This window comes from Cotesia typhae, unplaced genomic scaffold (assembly GCF_013202065.1).
Source record: "Cotesia typhae breed Kobodo isofemale line unplaced genomic scaffold, CoteBio_Ctyphae contig_44, whole genome shotgun sequence".
NCBI lineage: Eukaryota > Metazoa > Arthropoda > Insecta > Hymenoptera > Braconidae > Cotesia > Cotesia typhae.
This window is the reverse complement of record NW_027423753.1, coordinates 4583510-4608642: the sequence shown is the minus strand read 5'-3', so window position 1 is coordinate 4608642 and position 25133 is coordinate 4583510. Positions and strand designations below refer to the sequence as shown.

The 25133-nt window shown below is 29.3% G+C and overlaps 4 protein-coding genes across 4 annotated transcripts; 3 read left to right on the top strand and 1 right to left on the bottom strand.

Moving 5' to 3' along the window:
• The first annotated feature begins 668 nt into the window (after positions 1–668).
• Positions 669–3857, top strand: Nelf-b (negative elongation factor B). Its single transcript, XM_074244633.1, has 4 exons — positions 669–1066; positions 1132–2070; positions 2706–3518; positions 3629–3857. The coding sequence occupies exons 2-4, from the start codon at positions 1168–1170 to the stop codon at positions 3767–3769; spliced, it is 1857 nt and encodes a 618-aa protein (XP_074100734.1). The 5' UTR covers positions 669–1066; positions 1132–1167; the 3' UTR covers positions 3770–3857.
• A 177-nt stretch (positions 3858–4034) lies between these two features.
• LOC141528876 (uncharacterized) lies at positions 4035–11066 on the top strand. The gene is made up of 14 exons (XM_074245156.1): positions 4035–4040; positions 4104–4472; positions 4546–5227; positions 5302–5423; positions 5493–5678; positions 5746–5843; positions 5904–6089; positions 7237–7490; positions 7552–7721; positions 8028–8249; positions 8754–9290; positions 9367–9576; positions 10425–10739; positions 10808–11066. The coding sequence occupies exons 1-14, from the start codon at positions 4035–4037 to the stop codon at positions 11018–11020; spliced, it is 3570 nt and encodes a 1189-aa protein (XP_074101257.1). The 3' UTR covers positions 11021–11066.
• A 463-nt stretch (positions 11067–11529) lies between these two features.
• On the bottom strand, positions 11530–16483 carry LOC141528625 (uncharacterized). The gene is made up of 6 exons (XM_074244774.1): positions 15776–16483; positions 15124–15693; positions 13082–14868; positions 12289–13005; positions 12012–12214; positions 11530–11940 (listed from the first exon to the last, which is right to left on the bottom strand). The coding sequence occupies exons 1-6, from the start codon at positions 16110–16112 to the stop codon at positions 11793–11795; spliced, it is 3762 nt and encodes a 1253-aa protein (XP_074100875.1). The 5' UTR covers positions 16113–16483; the 3' UTR covers positions 11530–11792.
• A 1249-nt stretch (positions 16484–17732) lies between these two features.
• Roq (RING finger and CCCH-type zinc finger domain-containing protein roquin) lies at positions 17733–23597 on the top strand. The gene is made up of 8 exons (XM_074244948.1): positions 17733–17917; positions 18301–18463; positions 18548–18752; positions 18837–20702; positions 20866–21013; positions 21085–21154; positions 21227–21421; positions 21505–23597. Exons 2-8 carry the CDS (start codon positions 18302–18304, stop codon positions 21625–21627), a joined length of 2769 nt encoding a protein of 922 aa, XP_074101049.1. The 5' UTR covers positions 17733–17917; position 18301; the 3' UTR covers positions 21628–23597.
• The last annotated feature ends 1536 nt before the right edge of the window (positions 23598–25133 follow it).

Below are 25133 nucleotides of genomic sequence, written 5' to 3'. Positions count from 1 at the left end.
TTGTTAGAAGTGAATAAAAATTTTTTTGCTTCGATTGCTAATTGTTTATCTATTTATTTTACTAAACATACCTCTAATTTTCTAATTAATTAATTAATAGCTTAATTGCTTTTCTATACATGAAAATAAAAAATAAAAATAAATCAATAATTATAAATGTTAAATATTAATAATAATAATAAAATTGTATTTTTTTTAAAAAGTTATTCGTTAATATAACAAGATAAATATCGATCAGTTGTACTTAAATATAACTTTTGTTAACGCTGTCAAAATTATAATAAATTGAAAATAATATTAATAAATTTCATTATTATTAAAAATAGCTATGATTCATAATTTAATTTGAATAAATGTATTAAAAAAACACGTTTAAATTTTTCTAAACATGTTTATATGATATTTCATTTTATAATAGTTTTTGGCCATCTGTATAATAACTGAATGTACTTTTTACAATAAGTTTCATCTGTCGATAACAAAGAAATCGACTTTGAGCTTATGAAATCTGTCCAATCGGAATGTCTTGTCATCAATGTTTCTGGTTAATGAAAACTTAAGCTATCGAACTTTTGGATTATTGAAAATTTGGGTATTTAGTAGTATGGGTAATTGAAATTACTGGTGATCGGAATTTTAGGTAATTGAAAATTTGGGTCATCGGGATTATGAGTAATTGGTAATTCGGGTAATAGGGATCTGGGTAATTGGGATATGTCCTATCGGTTACTTTTCCAATTTAAATCAGTCCAATAAACGTCGTCCCCTTTTTAGTTGTAATTTAATTAATAAAAAAAAATTAAAAATTTTTAAACGTCTGCTAACTTCAGTCATGACATTTTAAGGATAATGAAAATAATAATAAAAAAAAAAAAAAAAAAAAATAGTCAGTGTTGTGGTGGCGTGCTGTTGATTTCAATTACTGTATTATTATTTATTATGAATTATGTATAATTGTAAATAATTAAAAATAAATTTCACAATAAAATAAAAAAATAAAAAATATAATTTTTTGAAACAATTCATAATACAAAGTGTTGTTAATTATCACTATTTTAAGCTAGAGGTTAGTTTTTAATTCACTTTGTTTATGTTTGAAGTGTTAATTAATTTTTATTTATGTTTTGACAGATTGATATTTTTATAAAATAAAATTGTATATTCAAAATGACGACGAGAAATAATGGACGAGCTGCTGGAGACGGTTTGGAAAATCTAGGTGTACCTGGGCAAGTTTTCCTGAGAGATTCACTAACAAGCTGTACAGATCCGCTCAGTGCTATCGAGCAATTTCAGATTGATAATGGAATTTTGTTGGCGTCTTTGAGACCTATGTTACCACTGCTGGACCTTCACGGAGTCCGAAGGCTGGATTTTCACGCATCGGTGCTCGAGGAGTTGAGAGAAAAGCTGGTGAAGCGGATAAATGAGATCGGAACCGAGCGAGAGAAGAGTGGAAGTTCGGGAGACAAAAGACTTAAGGACTTGCTTTCGAAGAGTTTTCCAGCAATTCGAGTTCCAGCTTTAAGGCCTGTGGTGATGAGTATTCTCAGAAATACGCCGCATATTGACGATAAATATCTACGGGTATTAGTGAGAGAAAAAGAGTTGTACAATAGTGCTGAGACTGAAGTAAAAAGACAGATTTGGAAGGACAATCAGAGTCTCTTTGGTGATGAAGTATCACCCTTGTTCAGTAAATATATTATTGAAAAAGAGCAAGTGCTCTTTGATCACGGAAATTTGAATTCTTTGTTTTTTTCACCTTCGCCTAAAGTAAGGAGGCAGGGTGAAGTTGTTCAGAAGTTAGCACACATGATTGGTACAAGTGTGAAACTTTATGACATGGTTCTGCAGTTTTTGAGGACTTTATTTTTGAGAACTAAAAATATTCATTATTGTACACTGCGTGCTGAACTACTGATGGCTCTTCATGATTTAGAAGTTCAAGAAATTATTTCTGTTGATCCTTGTCACAAATTTACTTGGTGTCTAGATGCATGTATCAGGGAAAAAAACGTTGACATCAAACGCTCTCGTGAACTTCAAGGATTTTTGGACAGTATAAAGGTAATTAATTATAACACTGAAGTTAGCAGACGTCTAAAAATTTTTGATTTTTTTTTATTATGTGACAATTTTTTTTTTTAATTGTTTAATTGAAATTTTTTCAATAAAAAATTTCTAAAAATTTTGAAATGTCGGCTAACTTCATTGTCATAATTAATTATGGTAATTATTTATACGTGGGGTCTACCATTTTCATTTTCATTTTTTTTTTTTTAACGAAATTTCTATTTGATTTTATTGATATATTTTTTTTTGAAAAATACATAAAGAAATGAACAATTACAAAAAAAAATTGATTATCACAATTTTAACAAATTTTATAAATTTTCAAAAAATATATATCAAAAAGAAAATAAAATGGAAATTTTATCCAAAAACATGAGAGCCAAAATTTTTTTAACTTTTGAAGGCAAAAAAGCTATCTAAATCTTTTTTTTCCTTTCCTGACATTTTATATCATAAATGCGCAGTAAAAACAAGTAGAATAAAAAAAAACTTATAAAATGTTAATTTTTCACCTAGATATGGCCAAAAATAGGGTAGACCCCACTTGTAAAAAATTATCTTAATTATCTTCATTAAGATTTGTTTTATTAATAAAACATTCAGTTGGTAAATTAATAAATTTATTACAGAGAGGTCAGGAACAAGTTCTTGGTGATCTGAGCATGACTTTATGTGACCCTTACGCAGTAAACTTCCTTGCGAGTAGCGCAATCAAAATAGCTCTTCATTTAATAAACGGAGAATCTCTACCACGAGACAACGCAGTATTGGTTCTGCTTCTCAGAATGTTGGCACTCGGACTATCTGCTTGGCAAATGATCGACTCTCAAGACTTCAAAGAACCCAAACTGGACAGCCAAGTAGTCACGAAATTTTTACCCGCTCTGATGTCGCTGATGGTTGACGATCAAATTCGACAATTGAACTGTAAACTACCACCAGATGAACGAGAAAGTGCGATAGCGATTATAGAACACTCGGGACCTCCTCCAGATGCGTGTCAAGCTTACGCTCAACTATCTGGAGTGGCTGCCGTTCTGTCTATGTACTATACACTTCACGTCGGAGGAGCGACCGGAGGATTTGGAGCAGCCTCTTCTGGCGGAGCTGGAGGTATCGGTGGGGTCGGTACCGGCGCTGGTAAATCCAGGAGTGATTCTCGAGGGCTCATGAGAGTTCTGTCAATTCTTCCAAACTGCCAAGGACACCGTGCCTTTGAAGATCCTTTCCTCCATACACTTGTTTCTCTGCTGATTCTGAATATGGCTGATGAGTTTTCCAACGAGTCGTTTTGTACCGTAATTTTTGATGAATTTTTCCTCGCTGGATTAGGGAGGGACAATGTTACAAGGCATTTACTTAAATTACTTTGGTATATTTACCCAAAGCTTCCTACTGCCAGGTTGCATTCTTTAATGAAAGGTCTCCAACCTACTAATCAGGTAATTAATTATTTTCTTTTTGACTTTAATTGTAATTAAATTAATTATTTCTTTTTGACTTTAATTGTAAATAAATTAATTCCACAAATAAACCTGTGATTTATTTCTAGCACAATGAAGCTGTACATACTTTGTTTGAAGCTCTCAGAGAAAAAATTGGTAGTCGAACAATGGAAGAAGCTACATTGGGACAAGATACCATGGGAATGGATTGTTCAGCATCACCTCTAGGAGTATCAGTGCCTACATAAATCTTTATATCTAAATTACTTGATTTATTGTAAATTCAGTATGTAAAGAAAATTTTTTTAATAAAAAAAATATATTATTTAAACAAGTTACTATCGCAATCTGAGTTAACCTGTTTCGGATATTATTTAATTTTTTTTTTTACAAGCTTAAATAATTTAAGTTGATTTATATTTGGATCCGATATTATAAATCATTCAAAATTATAAGTATTAACTACCTATTACTTGCATAATTATCAATTGTCAGCTTTTAGAAGGTAAAAATATGAAGGTAAAATAATATAGTTAAAATATATTTGTGTAATACTTGGAAATAATATTAGTTTTATTCAAGAGACGCAAAATACGTGTAAAAAATCAGTCACGATCATCAACAAGTTCATCGAAAACACAGAAAGAATCTTCACCATTGAAAAGCAAGAGTCTTCAAGTAGTAAAAGGGCGTAATGTTAAAAAAAATGTACAAAAAAATAAATATGAAACGCTAGAAGAAGGTCCGTTGAATTACAGAGAATTTTTGGAATCATTGGAATCACTTTTTGATGTTAAAAAACCATTGAAGTCACTGGAAAGCTTATATAAGACTTACTTGGGTGCAGAAGATTCATCTTCAGAGTCTACGATTAGCGAATGCAGTTCTGAGTATTTTAACCGAAATTTCTTCCCGCATTTTAGGCCCACAAAAGATCAACTTAACATACAGGTAATTTGAATAAATTTATTAATAGTATTTTGCATTTTATTAGTTTGTTTAAAATGAGTTAAAAATTGTTTAGAACTTTCAAGTGACAACACAGTACGATTTTAATCAGTTTGATGATTCTTCTTTGAATTCTGTTGGAGAAAATAATTTAATAATGGCAGAAGAAATAAATAGACAAGCAGAAACAACTTTCAATATAGAAGATGAAACTCTACCGACTTTGTCTTCAGAAATTATGAGTGAACATTTAAATACGACAGAAAATCTGCAACAAGATAGTGCAATTTTAGATGATCAATTTGATGCGTCGGAAAAACTACAAAGTACGAGAATATTAGATGATGAATTGGATACAACAGAAGAAATTCAAGATAAAGGCAAAGTAAATCAGAGTAAAGAAGCACTCAGTGTTAAAGAAGAAAGTATTAAAGATGGAAAATCTGAAGATGCTTTGAAGTCTGGGATAACATCGTTTTCTTCTTTTGAACCAAGTCGGACAGCATCCAATTATACTAAAAAAGGAAGTTCAAAATTTGTTGTAGATGATGTCAAAACTTCAAAAGAAGAAATAAATAATAAACATGAAATTTATAAAATCAGCTCACACTCTGCAATAACTTCATTTTCTTCTTTTCAAATGAGCGAAAGAGGATTTAATGATACAAGTACAAGCAGCTTTAATTTCGTTTATGAAGTTAATCCGTCGAAAGATGAAACAAAACCTCTTATAGGCGTAAGGTACGCTAAAGGCGAAGGTAAGTCGGAAAAAAAAGATTTATATAATTTTATAAAAAATTGTAATCTTCTTTATAAATTATTATATTTATAGATAATTCAATGAGAATGATGGACAGTAAAATGATCAAAGAAATAGGTGAAGCGTATGAGCAATTAGCATCTTTGCAAGCGGAAATTAATCAGCTTCGAGAAGAACTAGAACAATTACAATGTGTTGGTTATTAAATTAATTTATTAAATTAAAGAATTAATCTTATAGCTAAGTAATTTGTTTCAATGCAGAAAGACGATTTGTCGGATAAAGAAAAGTATATTTTAGAGAAAAAAAGTCGGGATGTTCTAAAAAAAACGGCAGAACTTGATGCTTTGACTAAAAAAATTCAAAAAGTTCTGGAAGTCACAGATCCTGCGTCTATTGATGGATATGTTCAAGCCCTGGGACTAATTGCTCAATCTGAAGACGTCAAGGTTCTTAAATCGGCGAAGTAAGTTGTATGATTATTAGCAGTTATTAATATTATTTTCTTTTTGCTAGGAGGATGAAAAAATTAAAGTTCAATTACGGAAAAACTGGGAAGCTACTTCTCAAGATGAATGTTTTGAGTTACCTCAGCAAGAATATACTGAAGACAAGTAAATACAATCTTATTTTAATTATTATTATTCAGTAATACAGTCGATTATTTTTTATAGATTGCCGAGGATAATCGTTTGTGGTAACACTGAAGAAAGAATCCCCAGAATTATTGTGGCTGACAGTAAAAAAAAATTCAACAATACCAATGTTGAATATTTGGAAAAAATAGCGGTAAAATTTTCAGATGCTCTCAATGTCCAAGAAAAACTTGCTCGTGAAAATGCTCAACTAGAAGGTGGCAAGTAAGTTAATTATAAACTGGCAACCTTGCAGTTACTGTGTGATTGCCGTAACTTATGAACTAAAAAAAAATTAAAATTTTATGAGGTTGAAGTTAGCAGACACTTGATAATTTTTTGATTTTTCTTGAAAAATAAACTAGGCATAGAAAATTATTTATAAACATCTCATTTACAATTTTTCAGAGGTTCTAAAGATGAAATTTTTAATTAAAATTTTCTTGCTATAATTTGTTTGTTAAAAAAATTCTTAAAATTATCAAATGTCTCTCAATTTCAGTATTATAACATTTTGCTTTATTAAATAATGAATTTTCTTAAATTTCACTGGACTTTTTTAAATATTGATGACATTAAAGCTAGCTCTCATTTTACAATTTTTTAATTTTTTTTTTAACAAATAAATTTGTTCCAAAAAATGATTGTTAAAAAATTGCATTTGTAGTTTTTTAAAATTTCTAAATGTCAATTTTTTTTTATAAATTTTTTTTGCCATAATTTATTTGTTACAAAAATTTTTAAAATTATCAACTATCAGCTAAGTTAATTTTCATTAAATATTGACGTTTTTAAAGATATAAGCTCATCCCGATAATACACTCATCAAGAGCTTTCATTTGAGTACCCATATGCATTTTGATATATTTTTCATTTATACATATATATAATATATATAAATATATGAAAAATTGATGTGGGTACTTAAATGAAAGGTCTTGATGAGTGCAACATCGGGATGAGCTTATATCTTGAAAAATGTCAATAGTTCACAAGATATAAGGTCATTTCTTAATTATGTATCTAGAGATAGAGCATTTTTGAATGCAGCGTAAACAATTATCATAATAAATTTATTATTGGTGAGAATGATATGAAATATTGAAAAGGCACAAATTCAAGTCAACAGTTTTCCAACAATACCAAATTTACCCATAAAAACCCACTTTATTATATAAATACACTTGCCACAAAATTTTGTTTATTCTCTTAATAATATAGATTATAAAAAAAATTGAAAACAAACAGTTGACAGTTGATGGTCATACTTTAGATAAATTTCAAGTGTCAACGTGTTCATTTTTTATTTAGATATTTGTTTATTTATTTTTTAAATTTATTGTATAAAATTTGATTCAAAAATTTTTCTTAGATTTAAATTAGAGCAGGCCTTGATAGAAAAAGACGACGTCGTTGAAGATCTTCAGCAAACAGTATGTAAACTCCAAACGGAAATGCGTATGGTTATGAAAAAAAATACGGAATTGAGTAATCAAGTCGCTACGTTAAATGAACAAGTTATAACCTACAGTTGTCCTGGGTCGTTTCAAAACTCTCCACGTTCAGCTAATTATCAGATTAGCCCGCGTTACAATAATTCTAATTACTGTCCAAGCAATACGGAACGTAAGTATTAAATTGAATTATCTAAATAAAAAGTTAAATCACTTGATGGATTATTTATCAGGTTCACGATTGGGTGGCGGTGGATCCGGACATGATATTTACAGTCAACTGGGATGCTGTCGTCCAGGAATGTCTCCAGTTTCTATGACTGAACTTAGATTTAAACGTGGTGATTGTCCTGCAGAATTAGGAAACAAGTTGTTTGATTGCGAAACTAATACACAGCAACTGGTCTTTCATTTATTTTCTAGCAATAAAAAAAAAATTATTTTTCTTCATGATATTGAAATTAGCAGACACTTGATAATTTTTAAAAATTTTTATTTTTTTTAAATAAACTAGGTATAAAAAATTATTTTTAGAAAATCACATTTATAATTTTTTAGAGATTCTCTAAAAGTAGAATTTTTTAAATAAATTTTTTTTGCACTAATTTATTTGTTAAAAAAATTCTAAAAATGATCAAATGTCTCTCTATTTTAGTATCATTAAAAAAAAAAAGAAAGCTTGTTAATTAAATTATTAAAATTGTTTCAGGAAGAACAATTGGGCAGTATAGAGCAAAATGTTCAAACTATGAAAAAAGAATTAGCAACTGTGACACGTGAAAAAATTCAATTAGAACAGCAAAGAAAATTATTAAGGTGTACAGCACCTTGTGCGCCTTGTCCTTGTCCTAATCAAGGTGATGTCCGTGGTTCACCATCAGATCGTGGAGTTCTGAAACCTTTACCTCAAGAAATTCCGTTTCCTAAAATGGTTTGTTATTTAAATGAAATTTTAGATTGATTAATTATTTTAAATTAAATTTTAGATTAATTAATTATTTTTAATTAAATTTTAGATTGATTAAATATTTTAAATTAAATAAAAAATCAGGTTGATCAGACTACAAACGCAATGTTGACAATTATTTCACACTTTATTGTTTGAACGTTTCATCGGACATCCCGACTTCTTCAGGCAATCTAAAATACATACATCAAATAAATAAATTATTTAAATAAACCATGTCAAAATACAGATTGTGAAATTAAATCTCAAATTTCGTTGTTACGGTGCATATAAGTTTATACAATATTCATCAACTGATATTTTGAAAAAAAATTTTTTTTTTTTTTTTCAAAGTGCAATAAAGTGTGAAATAATTGTCAACATTGCGTTTGTGTTCTGATCAACCTGATTTTTTTATTTAATTATTTAATTAATTCCTTTTGGACCTGATTTAAACAATGATGAATTAATTATTTTATTAAACTGTAGCTTCAGGCGACTGGTATTCCTTCGTGCACTGGAGTATGTACGCACGCTCCAATGGGCGGTAGCAATTGTCCGTTGCAGCAGTTACGAGATCTACGAGAGCAGTATGCAAGACTAAAAGAAGACTACAACAATAAATTACGTGAAGTTTCTTATTTGAGAACTGATGCCGAAAAAATGAAGCAGGAGACACGTGATGCCAATGATGAAAAAGAAAGGGCTGAAAATCAGCTGATAGATTTGCAAGAGCGATTAAAGTGTTTTGAATCGGACAGAAATAGATTTGTTGGTAGCAAAGAACAGATGGTGGAACAGGAACAGACGGTGATTGTTGCTCGGCAGCGATACAGAGAAGCGCAAGAAGAACTCGAAGAATTGAGATCTATGATTCAGGACCAAGCCAATCAGTTAGAGGATTATCGAAATAAGTATTTACAGGCTCAGGAACAGGTTGAAGACCAGAGAAGGCAGTTAGAGCTCATGGAGATGGATAATGCTCGGATGAATGAAAATGTTACACTTGAATTAGGAAGAGTTAAGGTATTTTAATCATTTTTATTTTTTGTAGTCTGATTGGAAGCGATTGAAGTTGATATCATTTTTTTTTTGCAACTAGAATCAATTTCAAGAAAAATTGGCTGAATTGGCTCCACTTCCTGACATTCTTAAGCAAACGCAATTGAAACTTCAAGAATGTCAACAAATGCGTTTATTAGCAGAGAGAAATTGTGAAGAGTTGTCGCGTGAATTAATGCATTGTAAAGACAAAATTGGAGCTATCACCAGCCAGTCAGAGATGCTAAGAAGTGAAAATGTTCTTCTTAAGGTATTCTAAATTTCTTCAATTTTAAATCGCGTTACTAATGCTAAAAGGGCGTATAAAAAAATTTTTTTTCACTCCAACTAACCACCCTTATTAAAAAAAAGAATTAAAAATTATCTCACATGGTAAATACCCATAAGAGATAGTATTAAAAAGGATTTGAAGGATTAGGAAGTATTCAAAATAATTAAAAATCAAATCATTTTGAATTCTTTCTAAATATTTTTTTTAATGAAGCCAAAGAATGTTTACGACATTTAGATATGTAAGAAAAATGTATAAAAAATTTTTTTTTGTATCCGTCCTTTTGGCTCTAAGACCAAAAAATTCTAAAACCAAAAGAGCGTATCATTGTTATTCTAATTATAATTAATTAATTAATCTATACAATTAAACATAACTCATTACATTTTATCAGTGGGGACATGATTGTTAGGTCAATAGAAATTTTGTAATTGAGTCAATATATTTTTCTTCAAATAGTTTTTTTTTTTTTTTAAATTCAAATTTATATTTTTTTTTTAATAACATGAGTTGAAACTATAATAACTTTTTTATTGAAACTATTATAACTTTTTTTTTTTTTTTTTTTTTTTTTTTTTTAGTTACTTATGATACACCCTTTTGGCTTTAGAATTTTTTTGTCTTAGAGCTAAAAGGACATTTACAAAAGAAAATTTGTTGTTCACTTTTCTTACAGATCTAAATATTATAGACACTCTTAGGTCAATTGGAGTGAAAAAAAATTTTTTTATATGCGCCTTTGGCTTTGCAGAGATGCGCCCTTTTGGCATTAGTAACGCGAAATAATTAAAACTTTATTAATATTAAATAAAAAATATTCTTTTTAGGGATCAGATCAACAAGATTTGGAAAATAGAAACCGTGAATTGAAGAATGAAAATGAACGATTAAAGAATGCTTGTGCGAGATCCGAAGAACGCGAGAATGAATACAAGCAGAGAATTGAAGAAAAAATGCACGATATTGCTCAACTGTCATCGATGTTAGAGCAAGTTAGAGAAGACTCGGCCAGGCAAGTGGCAAGAACGAAGGAGAGATGTGAAACTATGCGTCGATCTATGCAAGCACAGATAGGTGATTTGGAAAAACAACTGGCGCAATGCAGGGCAACGACCAAAGCTGCTCAAAGAGACAAAGATGAGGTTTGATGAATACTAAACATTGAATTGAAAAAATTTTGTTTGATTAAAATAATTAAATTCGTTTGCAGATACGACAGAAGATGCAGGGTCAAATAAATCATTTGAGTGAAGCTTTCGAACAAGCACAATGTCGAATTCGAACTCTTCAAGGTCAAGTCAGTTATTTGAACACTTCTTACAGCAATGTTTTCAATGTTGGAGCTCGTGTTGATACTCCTGGTCCTTCAGTACCCGTTGAGAATAGTCAAAATCTCTATGATACTTGCAATTGTAATTACTGATTTATAAAAATAAAATGAAATATATTAGAGTGGTCGAAAAAAAATATTTCTTTCTTATCATTTCAAAAGTTTTTTATCTAAATATAAAAATAATTCTCCCAAAAAAAAATTGTTATAAAATTTCGCATTTAAAATCATGTTTGGTTAGATTTACTTTGACTGTGAACGTCCAAAGCTTGAAAAATTTATTATCTGTTGAGATTATGAGATAATAAAAAATTCAAAGCTTTTTTTTTTTTTAGAGAATTCAATTTCCTACAAAAATATGTGCTTAAAAAGTAAGGAAAAAAATTTTTTGCGTTTTGTAAAGTTGAGTTTCTAAATTTCTCGTTTCGGAGAATCTTTTTTTATATGCATAAACAAAATTTTTGACATGATAAGATGAGAATGATTTTTTTGGACCACACTAGAAATTTATAAATAGAAATATCATTGAACTTATCTTTTCATATAATAAATTTTATATATTTTTATTTTTTTTACTTCACTAAGATTTATTTGTAAAAGTATTGAAGATAAAAAAACTTTAATAGACTTATGAAATTGTTTTATACACAACACAAGAAGAAAAGATAGATATAACCATAAATGTATTTTATAAAAAAAGAAAAATATAGATTTTTTTAAATTGCCTTTCTTCAGATATAACTAACCGTCTACGGTAAAGTCTATTATACTTCAATAATATATATTTATATTATAAGCAGAAAGTAAACTTAATTTTCGTACGTATAAACTTAATTAAGCTCTTATATTAAAAATCATAGGTAGTTTAGTTTTCAACTGATCGCAAAATATTTAGCAGTTCCCGCAATTCATCTGACTTGGAATAAAGTTTTGCTATTTCATTGCGAATTTTTTCCATCTCTGATTCCATCTTTGAAGCTATACCAATTCGTTTCTCACATGACGAGCAGCACCTAAAAATTTCAACATTTAAAAATTAGAAAAAGCTTAAATAGTTATTTATGAATAGTCAAAAAAGTTTTACTTTTTGTAGCTTGAATTGGTTTGTTTTGAGCAAGAAGTAGATGGAAATACTGAATTGAACAGCATACTTGGGTTCGATGGCGCAGTTGTTACTGTTTCGGGAATAGAACTAGATTCAAAACTTGTAGTGTGTGGATTTCCACAACTCTTTAAAAGCTCCTTAATGGTCCTGAATCTTTTCCCTTTCTCACGCAATTTTTTAACCTTCAACGAAATAGTATACAATTAATAGACTGTCACACTAGTTGTGTCCCTTAATTTAAAAATATAAAATTTACCTCAGCGATTTCAATTTTGTCAGGCCGAATAAAAGTTTCACTCTTTGGACAGTTGGAACAGCACAGGTTGGTACGTGAGTTTTTAAAGTCTTGATAAAAAGGATTGTCGTGATTGCTACAAGTATTAATGGGTGAATGATTACACGACTTGTAGTCACGCAGGTAAGTATCATTAGTCTCATTGTAACTGCACCGACGAGAAGAGTGTCTACACGGTTCTTCACTTCTTGAATTATTTTTAAAAAAAGTACGCGAGTCAATCCGGCCTTGCGGTGAAGCAGGACGCGACGATTCACGGCCAATTATTGTTTTCGTCATATCATACAAGCTGTGTATATTATCCTCCATCATGTCATCTTTACCGAATCCACAATCCCCAAGACTAATATCACCTTTATGGAGGCAGCAGAAGCTTTTGTCTAATGAATGACTCGACTGATTGTTACTCCCAGAACCATGACTGCGTTTTCTGAACTTCGTCCGTTGATTATTTGAACAACATAAATTCTCTTCGTGATCGTTGACAGGTGACGGAGTTCGAGTAAGCATTGATCTTAGTTTTGAAATACCAGTGCGCATCGTTGAAGAGCTTTTAACTTTTTTACTATCAGAAGAAAATACAACGCCATTTTTCTCGGATGATTTTGGCCAGATATGTTCACAACTAGTCAATTCTTCGCACTCTTCATCTTCTTCGGCGCTTGAAGTAGGAGTCAACTAGAAAAAATAATTAAATTCATAACTCATTAAATTATATCCACAATAGGTAAATAATAAAAATAACAAAACATACCTCTTTTCCCCAAATATTAAGTGTTCCATTAGCTTCTGAAATTCTGACTTCAACATTACCGAGCAAATAAGGACCACATTGACGCAATTTTCCTTTCATCTTGGCGGATTCGTCTGGCGGTACAGTTGCCTGGATGAGACAGCTTCGTTGTTTAGTGACTTCATCCTCGTGCCAAATGATACATTTGACATCGTCTTTATCCTCCCCATCATTAAGATGCTGCCCGGTTTTCTCATCAAGTCCACTCTGACTAGCTGCAGACTGAGATGCACCAGATGATTTGACAGCAGCAGCATCTGTGTCAGAATTCAAATTGAATTTCTTCTCATCATTGAATATTATAGTGGGAATTTTAAATGGTTGGGGTCCACTCTCAGCTGTTCCAAAAGATTCCGAGGCTTTGCGTTTCCTACAATTGTTAGCCTTCATTATCAACGGATTGATTGGGTCTTTCGACTGACCTTGTGAGTCACTGCCATTCAGCTTTCCTGGAGTTATACGTGCCAGTGTCTCGATGATACGTGTTGTTGTAAGGACAGCACGCGAAGTACTTCTTGGAGTTGTTGTCGCAGTACTTGATTTTTTTTCAGTTGCTGCATTTGCTTCTGAATTTGCTCCACTATCAGAATTAACTGAATTAAGCAAATGATCTACATTAGGCGGTTTTATAGAAACCGTTGGACTACATTCGCTGTCTGTCCATTGTTCGATTGCACTTATCGTCAATCCCGTTGAAGACGTAGATACATCGTTACTTGGTGGTATTAAATTAGTTTTTGTACTCGAGCGCAACATTGTCTGAGGTTGATCATCTGTTTGGATGGCCACACTTTCAACTTCTTTAACATTTTTTGCTTTTTCTTGTTCCAGTAACATTTGCTGCTCTTTTAATAGTTGTTGCTGTGTTAGTATCTGTTGTTGCTGCGTTTGTATTTGTTCTTGTTGTTCCCGCACTCTTTGTTCTTGACTTTCAATTTTTTTCTGTTGTTCCAAAACCATTTTTTGCTGACGCTGAAGCTGTTGTAACTGTTGTCGTTGAATCTCTTGCTGATATTCTAAAGCTTTTCTCAAATTTTCCACCTCAGTCTTCATCACCAAATTCTCTTTTACTGCATTTTGATAATCCTGGCCAATTTGAGCGCAAACAGAGTTTTTCTTTTCGAGCTGGTACATCAATTCTCTCACGGTATTTTCATATTCTTGTTTATTTGGGGATTCTTCTGACATTTCTTCACCCATTTCTTGTCCTTCGATACTTTGAGAATTTATTTGTAAAATATTCAAGGGCTCAACAGTTATTTCTTCAGTTTCTTTCTCTATGTTATTTTCAATTAAGTTATCTATTTCTCCTTCATTAACTTCGCGATAATTATTTTTAGCAAATTCTTCGCTAGTTAACGTTTGGACACTCAGAATTTCCAATGGATTATTCTCAGTTAAATTTTCTGGCTGATCTATTTCTTCCTCATCCTTCTGATAAACTTTTTCGTTATCATTAGAATGTTCAATAACTCCATTTACTTTATCAATCACTTTTTCAACGCTCTTCGTAGTATTTTCATCATCATCAACTTTAATCTCTATTTTTGCTTTTTCGTTATCTTGTTTATTATTTTTAGAGTCTGCTTCGGTATTGTTGCCATTTGCCGTTATGTGATTGTCTAAATTAACTTCAACAATACTCAAGGGATCTTCAGCAGCCAAATTTTTAAGCGTTAACGCAGCATATTCTTTTAACCGTTTACATTGAGGATTCAGCCGCAAAGTATCTGTTTCTTCTTCAGTATCTGAAATTTTATTTTTAAAAAGATTAAACCATCTATCGTTTTAATTTTATAAAAATCCCTACACAGAAAAAAAATTAATTTTAATCAAGAGAAGAATTCTTGAGCCAAAAAAATATTTTTGAAAAATTTAATTATATTGAATCAAATAAAAATTTACTTGAACCAAGAAAAATTCCTGATTTTAAGAATTTTTTTACTCAAATTGATTCGAGTAAATTTTTTTTTCTGTGTAATTAATTAAATATAATACCTTACCATTATCATTTGCCAATCGTTTACCATCGGCATTAATCTTGTCAAAAGATCTACACTGAGCACTCAGTCTTCTCCGCTCTTGTCCATCTTGAATATACTGTTTAACTTTACTCGTGATATGATTATAGTTTCTTCCCGGTGTATTTTTGCGCGGATTGGAAATCAAACTTACTTCTAGATGTCCTGACACCTCTTCAAAATGTGTTGGAAGCGCCTGTCTCTTATGATTTTTCTCTGCTCTTTTTCTCGGACTCAGTTCCTCCATAGACGCGCTTCGTTTCTTACAATCTTTATCTAATACAACACTAGGCCTTAGCACATAATCATCTGACGACCTTTCAAATTTATCAGCTTCGTACTCATCCTCAGACCTGTCATATCTTTTGTACTTTTCAAGCTCATCATCTTCTTCTTCTTCATCATCATCATCATCATCTTCCTCATCCTCCTCATCTTCATCGTCATCATCCTCATCATCTTCATCATCGTCGTCTTCCTCGGAATCACTACGATATCTTCGTCTCTCTTCTTGGTAATATCTCATTTTTTTAGCGTCGTTTATGCGTATATCTAAAAAAAAATGTATAATTTAGTTGTAATTAAAATTCACAGGGATTAAAATAAAAAAATAAAAATAATAAAATCAATTTACCCTTAATTTCATCTTCACGATTATTACGATAATATTCACGATCATTCTCATCATCAGATGAAACTTCGTAGACGCTTTTATCATCTCCATTGCTACCATTATTATCCTGAGATACTTTCGGCTCTTCTGACTGAGCCGATGATATGGTACTCGTTGTCATACTTAAATAAGATGGCATAGTTACATCCTCGAGTAACGATGGCTCTGTTATGTTGTCACAAACCTCCGGTTTGGCATCTTGGACATCTTGCTCCTCTGCCGCACTCGTACTTTCAACTTTATCACATGTGTTGTTCAGAGCGTTGTTATCAACTAATTGCAATTCCGTATCAGCCATGCTTATCAAATGCTCAACAATACGGTTGAAAAAAATTATTTTTTTTATATTTATATTTATTAATTAATTAATGACTATATTTGTACAAGGAACCGCCATACACAAGGTTGTTTGTACATCCTAAAACACTACGTACACAACAATGTCTACGTGTTTCCCCGGCCAAACCCGGTCGTCTCTTTTTACACTTTTAAAAAAACAATTAATATTTATAATTAAGTTTTGATACTTATTGTTTTTAATTGTTGTATTGAGATACAAACTAACTGTTAACTTTTTCGTTTTTAATATTCAGATCAAATCGCTTTAATTTGTAGATAAATGCACGTGTGGCTTGAGTGCTAAATTGCACATACATTGCAATTGCGTTATGGTTTATTATATATTACTGAAGTAAAATGAAGAATTAAATTCCTAAATTTATCGATAAAGAAGCTGGGAATTTAGTGACGCCATTTTGGTTAGTTTGAAGATAATTTTCATTATAGATTTCTTCAATATCGAATAGTGATAATTTACAATGCTGAAGTTAGTCGTCAGCTGTCAATTTTAAAAATTTTTTTTAACAAATCAATTACAATAAAAAAAAGCTTCTAAAAATTTTCACTTGTAAATTTTATTAATTTTCACATCTAAAATTTTTTAAATAATTTTTTTTTAATAATAATTTAATTGCTATAAAATTCTAAAAAAATTTTTAATGTCTGTCAACTTTAGTGTTGACATTAAAGTTAGCTGTCACTTGACAATTTTTTAAATTTTCTTTAATAAATAAATTATCGTAAAAAAAAATTTATTAAAAAAATAGACTTGTAGGAATTTCAATAAATTAAAAATGTAATTTTTTAAAAATAATTTTTTACAACAAATTTTTTTCCTAAAGAAAATTAAAGAATTGTCAAGTGACAGCTAAATTAAATGTCATCAAAAAAATTTGTTTTAAAAAATTGCATTTTTAATTTATTAAAATTTTTACGAGTCCTATTTTTTTAATAATTTTTTTTGCTATAATTTATTTATTAAAAAAAAATTAAAACAATAATTGTAAAGTGACAGCTAAATTTATGACAATGAAGTTAGCAGACGTCTAAAAATTTTTAATTTTTTTTTATTAATTAAATTACAACTAAAAAGATATTTTTAAAAAATTGCACTTGTAGTTTTCCAAGTTTTTTTACCTGTGAAATTTTTTTCTAATTGTTTAATTGAAATTTTTTCAATAAAAAATTTCTAAAAATTTTGAAATGTCGGCTAACTTCATTTTCATCTAAATTTAATATCATACTTCAGTGTCATCAATTTCTGTTGTATGTGGATAGACTGTCAAGTAATTCGTTAGCAATATTGACTAATTGTGAGAATAAATAATTGTTAGATAACTTATAGAAACAAATTATAAAAAATGTAGCACAATAATTATTAATAATAAAAAAATAATAATTTGTCTAAATGAAATAAAATTGTGTATTTACGATTTATAATTTTGAATGTGGCGCTTAGAATTTTTACCTGCAGGTGGCGCTGAAGTCAATTACACATCGCACCCGTCTGTATTTCTGATAAAAAACTTGAGAACTACCTACATATATATATATATATATACGGATGCAGTATATACTTCATACATTTGTATTTCGTGAATCGTGGTTTCATCAATATATAAAATAAAAAATAATGAGCTTTACAATATAATTTAACTTGAAAAATATTAATTAACAATTGAAATAAAAAGTTCATGATAATAATAAATTTTGTAATAAAAATTTTCGTTGGGGATTGTGATGTTTTGTGAAAGTAATATCAAGGTTTGTTGTTGCTAAAATATTTTAATGTTATATTATATAGAGTGGTATATTACGACGTTGTAATGTGTATATATAATTGCAATATTGTACGTCAATTCAATTGTCATTAATTTAACAATATAAATTTACAATTGATCAATATAAATATCACCTAATTGTTTTATTATTTATATTTTATTAAATATTTAATGACGAAATATATCCTATTTAGAACGCAATACGTACTGGAAAATTTCTAGAACTTTTTTACGTCGTAAGACGTTTGTATTTTTTATGAAGGCAGAAAAAATTAATATCGTCATCATTTAATAATACATTTAAAATGTTTGTTTTTATTTTATTTAGTGAATTTGTTTATTAATTATCAATAAATGTGTTTATAGAATGCCAATACAGGCACCACAGTGGACTGAATTTCTTTCTTGTCCAGTTTGCTGTCACGATTTTGACTCAACAGCTCGTGGACCGATATCACTAGGATGTGGACACACTATTTGCCGGACGTGTCTCGCTAATTTACACCGCAAACAGTGTCCGTTTGATCAGGTAATTTATTTATTTATATATTCAGAATACTCAAACAATGTAAAACAGTCACTTGCTAATAATGATAATTATTTCCTTGCTTAGAGTACTATTAATACGGAGATAGAAATATTACCATTAAATGAAGCGCTGCTGCAATTAGTTGGCAATACAGTTCCTCCCGATAATTACATCCATCAAACTTTAGTATTACCCGAAAACCATGGAGATTATTTAATCGCTAAAAGATGTATCGAAGAACTAGCTCTTTATTTAAAACCATGTCAAACAATACCAGCCAATGGGACAGGTAACAATCAATAAATAATTTTTTTTTTTATTATTAAATAAATCAATACAGTAATTTTTGTAAAAAATTATTCAATTTATGCAGGCATGGGTCTTGTGTCACGACCAATGCAACGAAAACTCGTGACATTGGTTGGTTGTCAACTAGTAGAACCAGAAGGCCGAGCACGTGCAGTAAGAGCAGCACGAAGCCTAGGCGAGCGTTCGGTAACTGAGCTAATTCTTCAGCATCAAAATTCACAGCAACTGAGCGCTAATTTATGGGCAGCAGTTCGCGCTCGTGGTTGTCAATTCTTAGGGCCGGCGATGCAGGAAGAAGTACTGAAGCTAGTGCTACTGGCTTTAGAAGATGGTTCCGCAATGTCGCGTAAGGTTCTGGTGATGTTTGTGGTCCAGAGATTAGAACCGCATTTTCCTCAAGCTTCCAAAACAAGCATTGGACATGTAGTGCAGCTTCTGTATCGTGCTAGCTGCTTTAAAGTATCTAAGCGTGAAAGAGATTCCTCGCTAATGCAGCTGAAAGAAGAATTTAGAACTTATGAAGCCCTCAGACGTGAACACGACGCTCAGATTGTCCAAATAGCTACCGAAGCAGGTCTGAGAATAGCTCCAGATCAGTGGTCTGCTCTATTGTACGGCGATACTGGTCATAAATCACACATGCAAAGTATAATAGACAAGCTCCAAACTCCTCAATCGTTTGCTCAAAGCGTCCAGGAGTTAATGATTGCTCTGCAACGGACTCCAGATCCCGGTCAGTTGAGTAGCCTAAGACCACAGCTAGAGTTACTCGCTGGCATTGATCCCAGTCCTGAAACCGAGTATCCGAGTTGGGCATCAACTCGTGCAGCGCTTGAAGCTGTCACGGCTGTTGTGACGACTCTTGTTGACTACATTCAGAAACACGGAAATCGAAAGTCCCAAGAGACGATCCATAACACTGGTCCAGGACAGATGAAGTATAAAATTAGCATGTGTCGTGACTTAACTCTGCGCGGTTCGTGTCCACGTGCTACTAATTGTACATTTGCTCACAGTGATTTAGAACTCGATAAATATCGTTCAAAGCATCGTAAGCTTAGCATGCGTTCCAATTTGGCTTTATCAGGTAGTCCAGATCATAAAGTAAGTATTGACAAACCTGGCGTGATTTCACCGATTCAGATCCAAACGAAATCATACAATCAACTTGGTGATTCAAATTTTCCAGCTAAAATAAATGATACTCACTGTGAAAATTTTTACAACATAGGCTCAGTTAATTCAGTGAATTGTTTACAATATCCGTTAATAAATAACGAAAATTATATAAATAATATGAGTAACTACCTGTTACCGAATTCAGAGCAATGTCAGCAAATTACTGACAAAACTATCGATCGAGAGTGTCCGCATTACATCGTGCAAGCACCTATTGACTATTCTAGTGTCAATGTACATATGTGGGACGCACTACAAGTACCCGGTTTTGGTGAAAATGTTTATCAAAATAATAACAACAACAACAACAATAAAAAACAAAAATCAGTTACTAAAACTTTGGCATTGTTATTGCAACGCAGAATAGAAATTATAAATCAGTTAGAAAATATTTTAGGCAAACCTGCTAATCAGCAGCAGCTAAAAATTAATTATGAATTACAAGATACAATGCCGCATTATTCTACTTGGACAAACGCTGCTCCTTTGTCGCAGACAACGCCTCAACAAATAAATTACGGAAATAATTTTCATCGATCTGACTCGATATTATTTGATGATGAATTCATTCCATTTGATACATCTGCTGCTAATAAATACGGACCTATCTCCAGGATATCCAAGTCAATATTGAGGCCGACTAATGGTTCACAACACAATACTATGTATAATGAGACTATTACTCCTTCAATACAAACTATTAGACCAATTACTACTACTAATTCTATTGGACCTTGGTACTATAATCAACGTAAGTACTTTATTTATCTTTCATCTATATTAAGAGAAAAAAAAAAACAAATTTTATCTTTGATATTTATATGGTGAAACTTAAAACTTTTTCTTGAATTAAAGTTTAAGAAAAAGTTTCATTTTTTTTTTAATTTTATAAAATGTATTTATTTTTAATTTAGCTTTTGGAACTGTTGGAACAAATAGTGGAACACCGACAATACAAAAATCGAATTTAAGCGAAGCTTACGTTACTTTGGGGCCTTGTAAATTAACCGAGTCCTCCTCCCCTCACATTCAATTAACCCGTCAAGAAAATCCGCCTAAAGAGTAATTATAACTTTATTATTTTTATTAATAAATAAAATTTAAAGTAATCTTAATATCTACTTTTATTTTAGTCTAATTCTGGAGTCTCAAAAGGTTAAGCAGCAATTAAAGCATTTGGAGAAAAAAATAAATGACTTAAAGGTAACAAAAAAATTTTATTCAATAATAAAGATTGTCTATACAATAATTACTAAATATTATTATTCAATACAGTTAGCAACTCAAGGAGCAGCATTTAATGAGGGTGAAAGACTGGCACAAGAACTACAAATTATTGAAGCAGGCATTAGAGAAAAAGAAAAGGATGTGCGTAATTGGAATCCTTATTACAATGTACCAAGTGTGCAACCAGTTAACTATGTATCTGATCAAACAATTGATCAGTCTGTAAATAATCCTGTGAAAGACGTGAGTTTTTGTGATTTTATTAATCATTACTTTCTAGTATTTATTTCATTAAATAAATCTTTTTTTTTTTTTTTATCAATTAGGAAGACTCGTATGAAGCAGACATAGCTAATGACATACGCGAGCTAGAAATTCGATGGGATTACGAACTGCAAGAACAAGAAAAACGTTGGTCTAACGAAGACGATAACGTAAAAAAATTATAGTTTATATTATACTAACTGCAACAAAAAAGCCAAAAACGTATCAAAGCTTTGAAGAAAATATTAAACAATTTTAAAGCGACGTACTCAGGTGAGTTTAAAAAAAATTTATCAGCAGACTTGATTACTTTTAACCTCGTGAATTAGTTAAAAGTACTTATTAGATAACAGTTTTAAACAAATGATGAAAACAATGTGATATTAACTACAGCTTTGTTGAATAACTGAGGTTCATCGATATGATACAGAGTGATAAAAAAAGCTTGTAGTTGTATAACTGTGCTAATAAAATAACTGAAATATGTTTTTAAAAATGATTGAACGTATAAAGGATGTTTGTTAAAATTTAACAGGAAAGATACAACAAAATATTGACTAGTGTTTCATAAACATTACGACTAATAAATTAATTATTTGTATATTTATATATTTGCATATTAAGCAAAGCATTATTATATATCATGTCATTATAAAACTTGAGACAAGTTTTTTTTATTAATACTGTGTAAATTAACTATTGAAGATATAAGTCAAGACAAAAGCTACTTATGTATAATCGGAACAAAAATTTTTACAGAATAATTTGGTCAGTATCTCACATTTTAAACATTAATTATCAATTAATTTTTTTTTTTTTTTTTTTTTAAGATTTTATTGTTTTTCTTTGTTTATTTCGATGTTGAATATGCTAAGTAATATATTGATTGATAATTATTATTAATTTTGAAATATTTACGATAAAATAACGTTATTTATTTAAATCATTACGAGAGTTTTGCAATAATATTTTTCGTTTTATTATGATTATTTTTAAATGATACGAAAAAGCTTGTATCTACGATATGATGGTTCCAGTTTTATTGGAAGTCTTACATGGCCTGAGCATGAAAAAATTATATTGTAATTATTTCTTGAAGAAGTAATGTTATTGTTTTTATTTGATTTTATTTTATCATTAATATTTTTATGATTCTATTGATATTATGGATTATTAACCATAAATTCTGTTTTATATTTTTACAATTAAATACATTTAGAGTAATAGCCTGTTTTAAAGTATTATAATTCAAGTATTCACAATTAGATTTACCGCAAAATCGATATAAATAATTGGCTGATTGATATTAAATATTTGAAATATATAATAATTACAATAAATAAAGCAGAGGAAAAAAAAAAGGCTGTGGGCTGTGTATGAAAGGAAGTTATAAGAGCAAAATAAATAAATTTGCCGTAGCTTCATATTAATTGCATGTTAAACATGTCTTGAGTTATATAAGGACTTCACATATATACCCATATTGTTGGTATTTATTTTATTTTATAATATACAATAGTTTATCAAAGTTATTTAAAATTTATTTGAATCCACTATTAGCAACAAAAGTATTTTAAAACATCTATTATAATAATAAACTCATATTTCACAGTAATGAAAATCGTATCATTATTTATATACATCGTTAAAACAAACAGAAACAAATTATTACTGAGATTTGATGTCATCTACTTATAAAAATATATTTAGTAATTTAAATTTATTATGAAATTTATATAAATAAAAATAATGCCGTTATTTTGTAAAAAAAAAAAAACCAAAAAAAAATAAGTTGTTTCAACGAATGTGCCTACTCTTTTATATAAATTCTCGCTATAGTTGTTTTAATTATTACAAACTCTGGTAAATAAGTACTTATTTCAATCTTTTAATTTTATTTTTCATTATAAAGTTTATATAAGTTGTTTGTTTTTTAAATTATTAATTTAGTATCCTCAATTTATAAGTATACTTATAAGTAGCATGTGGAACGATAATGATAGGCCAACGTTGAAAATAATTTCCATGGTGAAATTGCACACTGTTTTACAATGTCAATAAATAATGAATTTATGTATTTTTCAAATAAAATATACTTTCCAATGAAAGTGTACTATATTTGTATTATCAATAAATAATAGTTTAAAGTTAACAATTACTTCTTATTATTTTTCATGTCTTTATCAAATTATTTTTAGTCTTTAATCATCTCAATTATTTAAAAATAAATTTTGTATTAGCATAAATTATTTTGAAGATTGATCCAAGTCTGAATGAAATCCTAACTTAAAAAAATATTAGTAATAAAATCAATAGTATAAAATATTTTAGATTTAAAAATTTTGTTAATTATTAATAATATATTACTTATTATAATAGAGTCTAAAAAGTTTTAATTATTTAGTCGCTGGTTACTTCTTCATCATTATTATTTATTTTTCTTCTTTAAATAAATATAAACTCCCACACTTGCTAGGCCTATAATGACAGCTATAATACTAAATATCATATGGTAATCAAATTCAACCCAAAATCTTAGAAGTAAACCAGCGGCAAAGAAAGCTAGCGATAAAATCATTAATAATTTAAATATGATCATGTTAGATTGTTGTTTACTTTGACTTTGATTTTTTTCTTCATTATCATCTTCATTGTTTGCCATAGTAATTAAATAAACTCTTACAAGTTATAAATAATTATATTTCGTTAATAACTTCGTTTTGTCGTTCTATAATAAAGAAAGAAAGAAACGATTCTTTTTTTTTTATCTATATACTTCATTAAAATTTTGTTGTTTTAAAATCATAAGAGAAATTAATTTAGACTTAAAAAAAGTTATTAATAAAAATTTACTTACTTTATAAATATAATTTGATTTGATTGTTATTAATTTGTTATATTGAAATTGACAAACATCTGATAATTTTTTTAATTTCTTTGACAAGTAAATTATGGCAAGAATAATTAATACAAAAAATTCTTATACTAAAGGTAGCGGTCAGTTGTCAATTTAAAAAATTTTTTTTAAATCTGTCAACTTCAGTGTCATAAAAAATTCCATTTTTAAAAGATGACATTAACGTTAGCAATCACTTGATTATTTTTTAATTTTATTTAACAATTAAACTAATTCTAAAAAATTATTTTTAAAAATTTGCATTTTTTATTTTTTTAAATTTCTGCCCGTCAATTTTTTTCTTATTTTTTTTTTTTTGCCATAATTTATCTGTTAACACAAGTTCAAAAAATGATTAAATATCTGCTAAGTTAATTTTCATCATAATTTATTTATTATAAAAATTCTTAAAATAGTCAAATATATGACACTGAACTTAGCAGACGTCTAAAAACTTTTAATTTTGTTTTTATTAATTAAATTACAACTAAAAAGATATTTATAAAGAATGCACTTATAGTTTTTCAAATTTTTTACATGTGAATTTTTTTTTTTTAATTAGTTAAGTAAAATTAAAAAAAAATTTTCTAAAAATTTTGAAATGTCGGCTAACTTCATTTTCATTAAAATATCTGCTAAATTAATTTTCATCTTTAAAATCTCTAAAAAAATCATACTAAAGTTAGCTGTCAGTTGTCAATTTAAAAAATTTTTTTAACAAATCAATTACAATAAAAAAATGCTTCTAAAAATTTTCTCTTGTAATTTTTATTAATTTTCACATGTGAAACTTTT

Coding starts and splice junctions, on each gene's coding strand:
- Nelf-b (XM_074244633.1), top strand. CDS start 1,168: ATGACGACGAGAAATAATGGACGAGCTGCTGGAGACGGTTTGGAAAAT. Junction 2,071..2,705: donor GATTTTTGGACAGTATAAAG/GTAATTAATTAT, acceptor AATTTATTACAG/AGAGGTCAGGAACAAGTTCT. Junction 3,519..3,628: donor GTCTCCAACCTACTAATCAG/GTAATTAATTAT, acceptor ATTTATTTCTAG/CACAATGAAGCTGTACATAC.
- LOC141528876 (XM_074245156.1), top strand. Junction 6,090..7,236: donor GCTCAACTAGAAGGTGGCAA/GTAAGTTAATTA, acceptor AATTTTTCTTAG/ATTTAAATTAGAGCAGGCCT. Junction 7,491..7,551: donor CTGTCCAAGCAATACGGAAC/GTAAGTATTAAA, acceptor ATTATTTATCAG/GTTCACGATTGGGTGGCGGT.
- LOC141528625 (XM_074244774.1), bottom strand. CDS start 16,112: ATGGCTGATACGGAATTGCAATTAGTTGATAACAACGCTCTGAACAAC. Junction 13,006..13,081: donor TTAATATTTGGGGAAAAGAG/GTATGTTTTGTT, acceptor TATTTTTTCTAG/TTGACTCCTACTTCAAGCGC. Junction 12,215..12,288: donor ACAAAATTGAAATCGCTGAG/GTAAATTTTATA, acceptor ATTTCGTTGAAG/GTTAAAAAATTGCGTGAGAA.
- Roq (XM_074244948.1), top strand. CDS start 18,302: ATGCCAATACAGGCACCACAGTGGACTGAATTTCTTTCTTGTCCAGTT. Junction 21,155..21,226: donor AAAAAATAAATGACTTAAAG/GTAACAAAAAAA, acceptor TATTCAATACAG/TTAGCAACTCAAGGAGCAGC. Junction 21,422..21,504: donor TAAATAATCCTGTGAAAGAC/GTGAGTTTTTGT, acceptor TTTATCAATTAG/GAAGACTCGTATGAAGCAGA.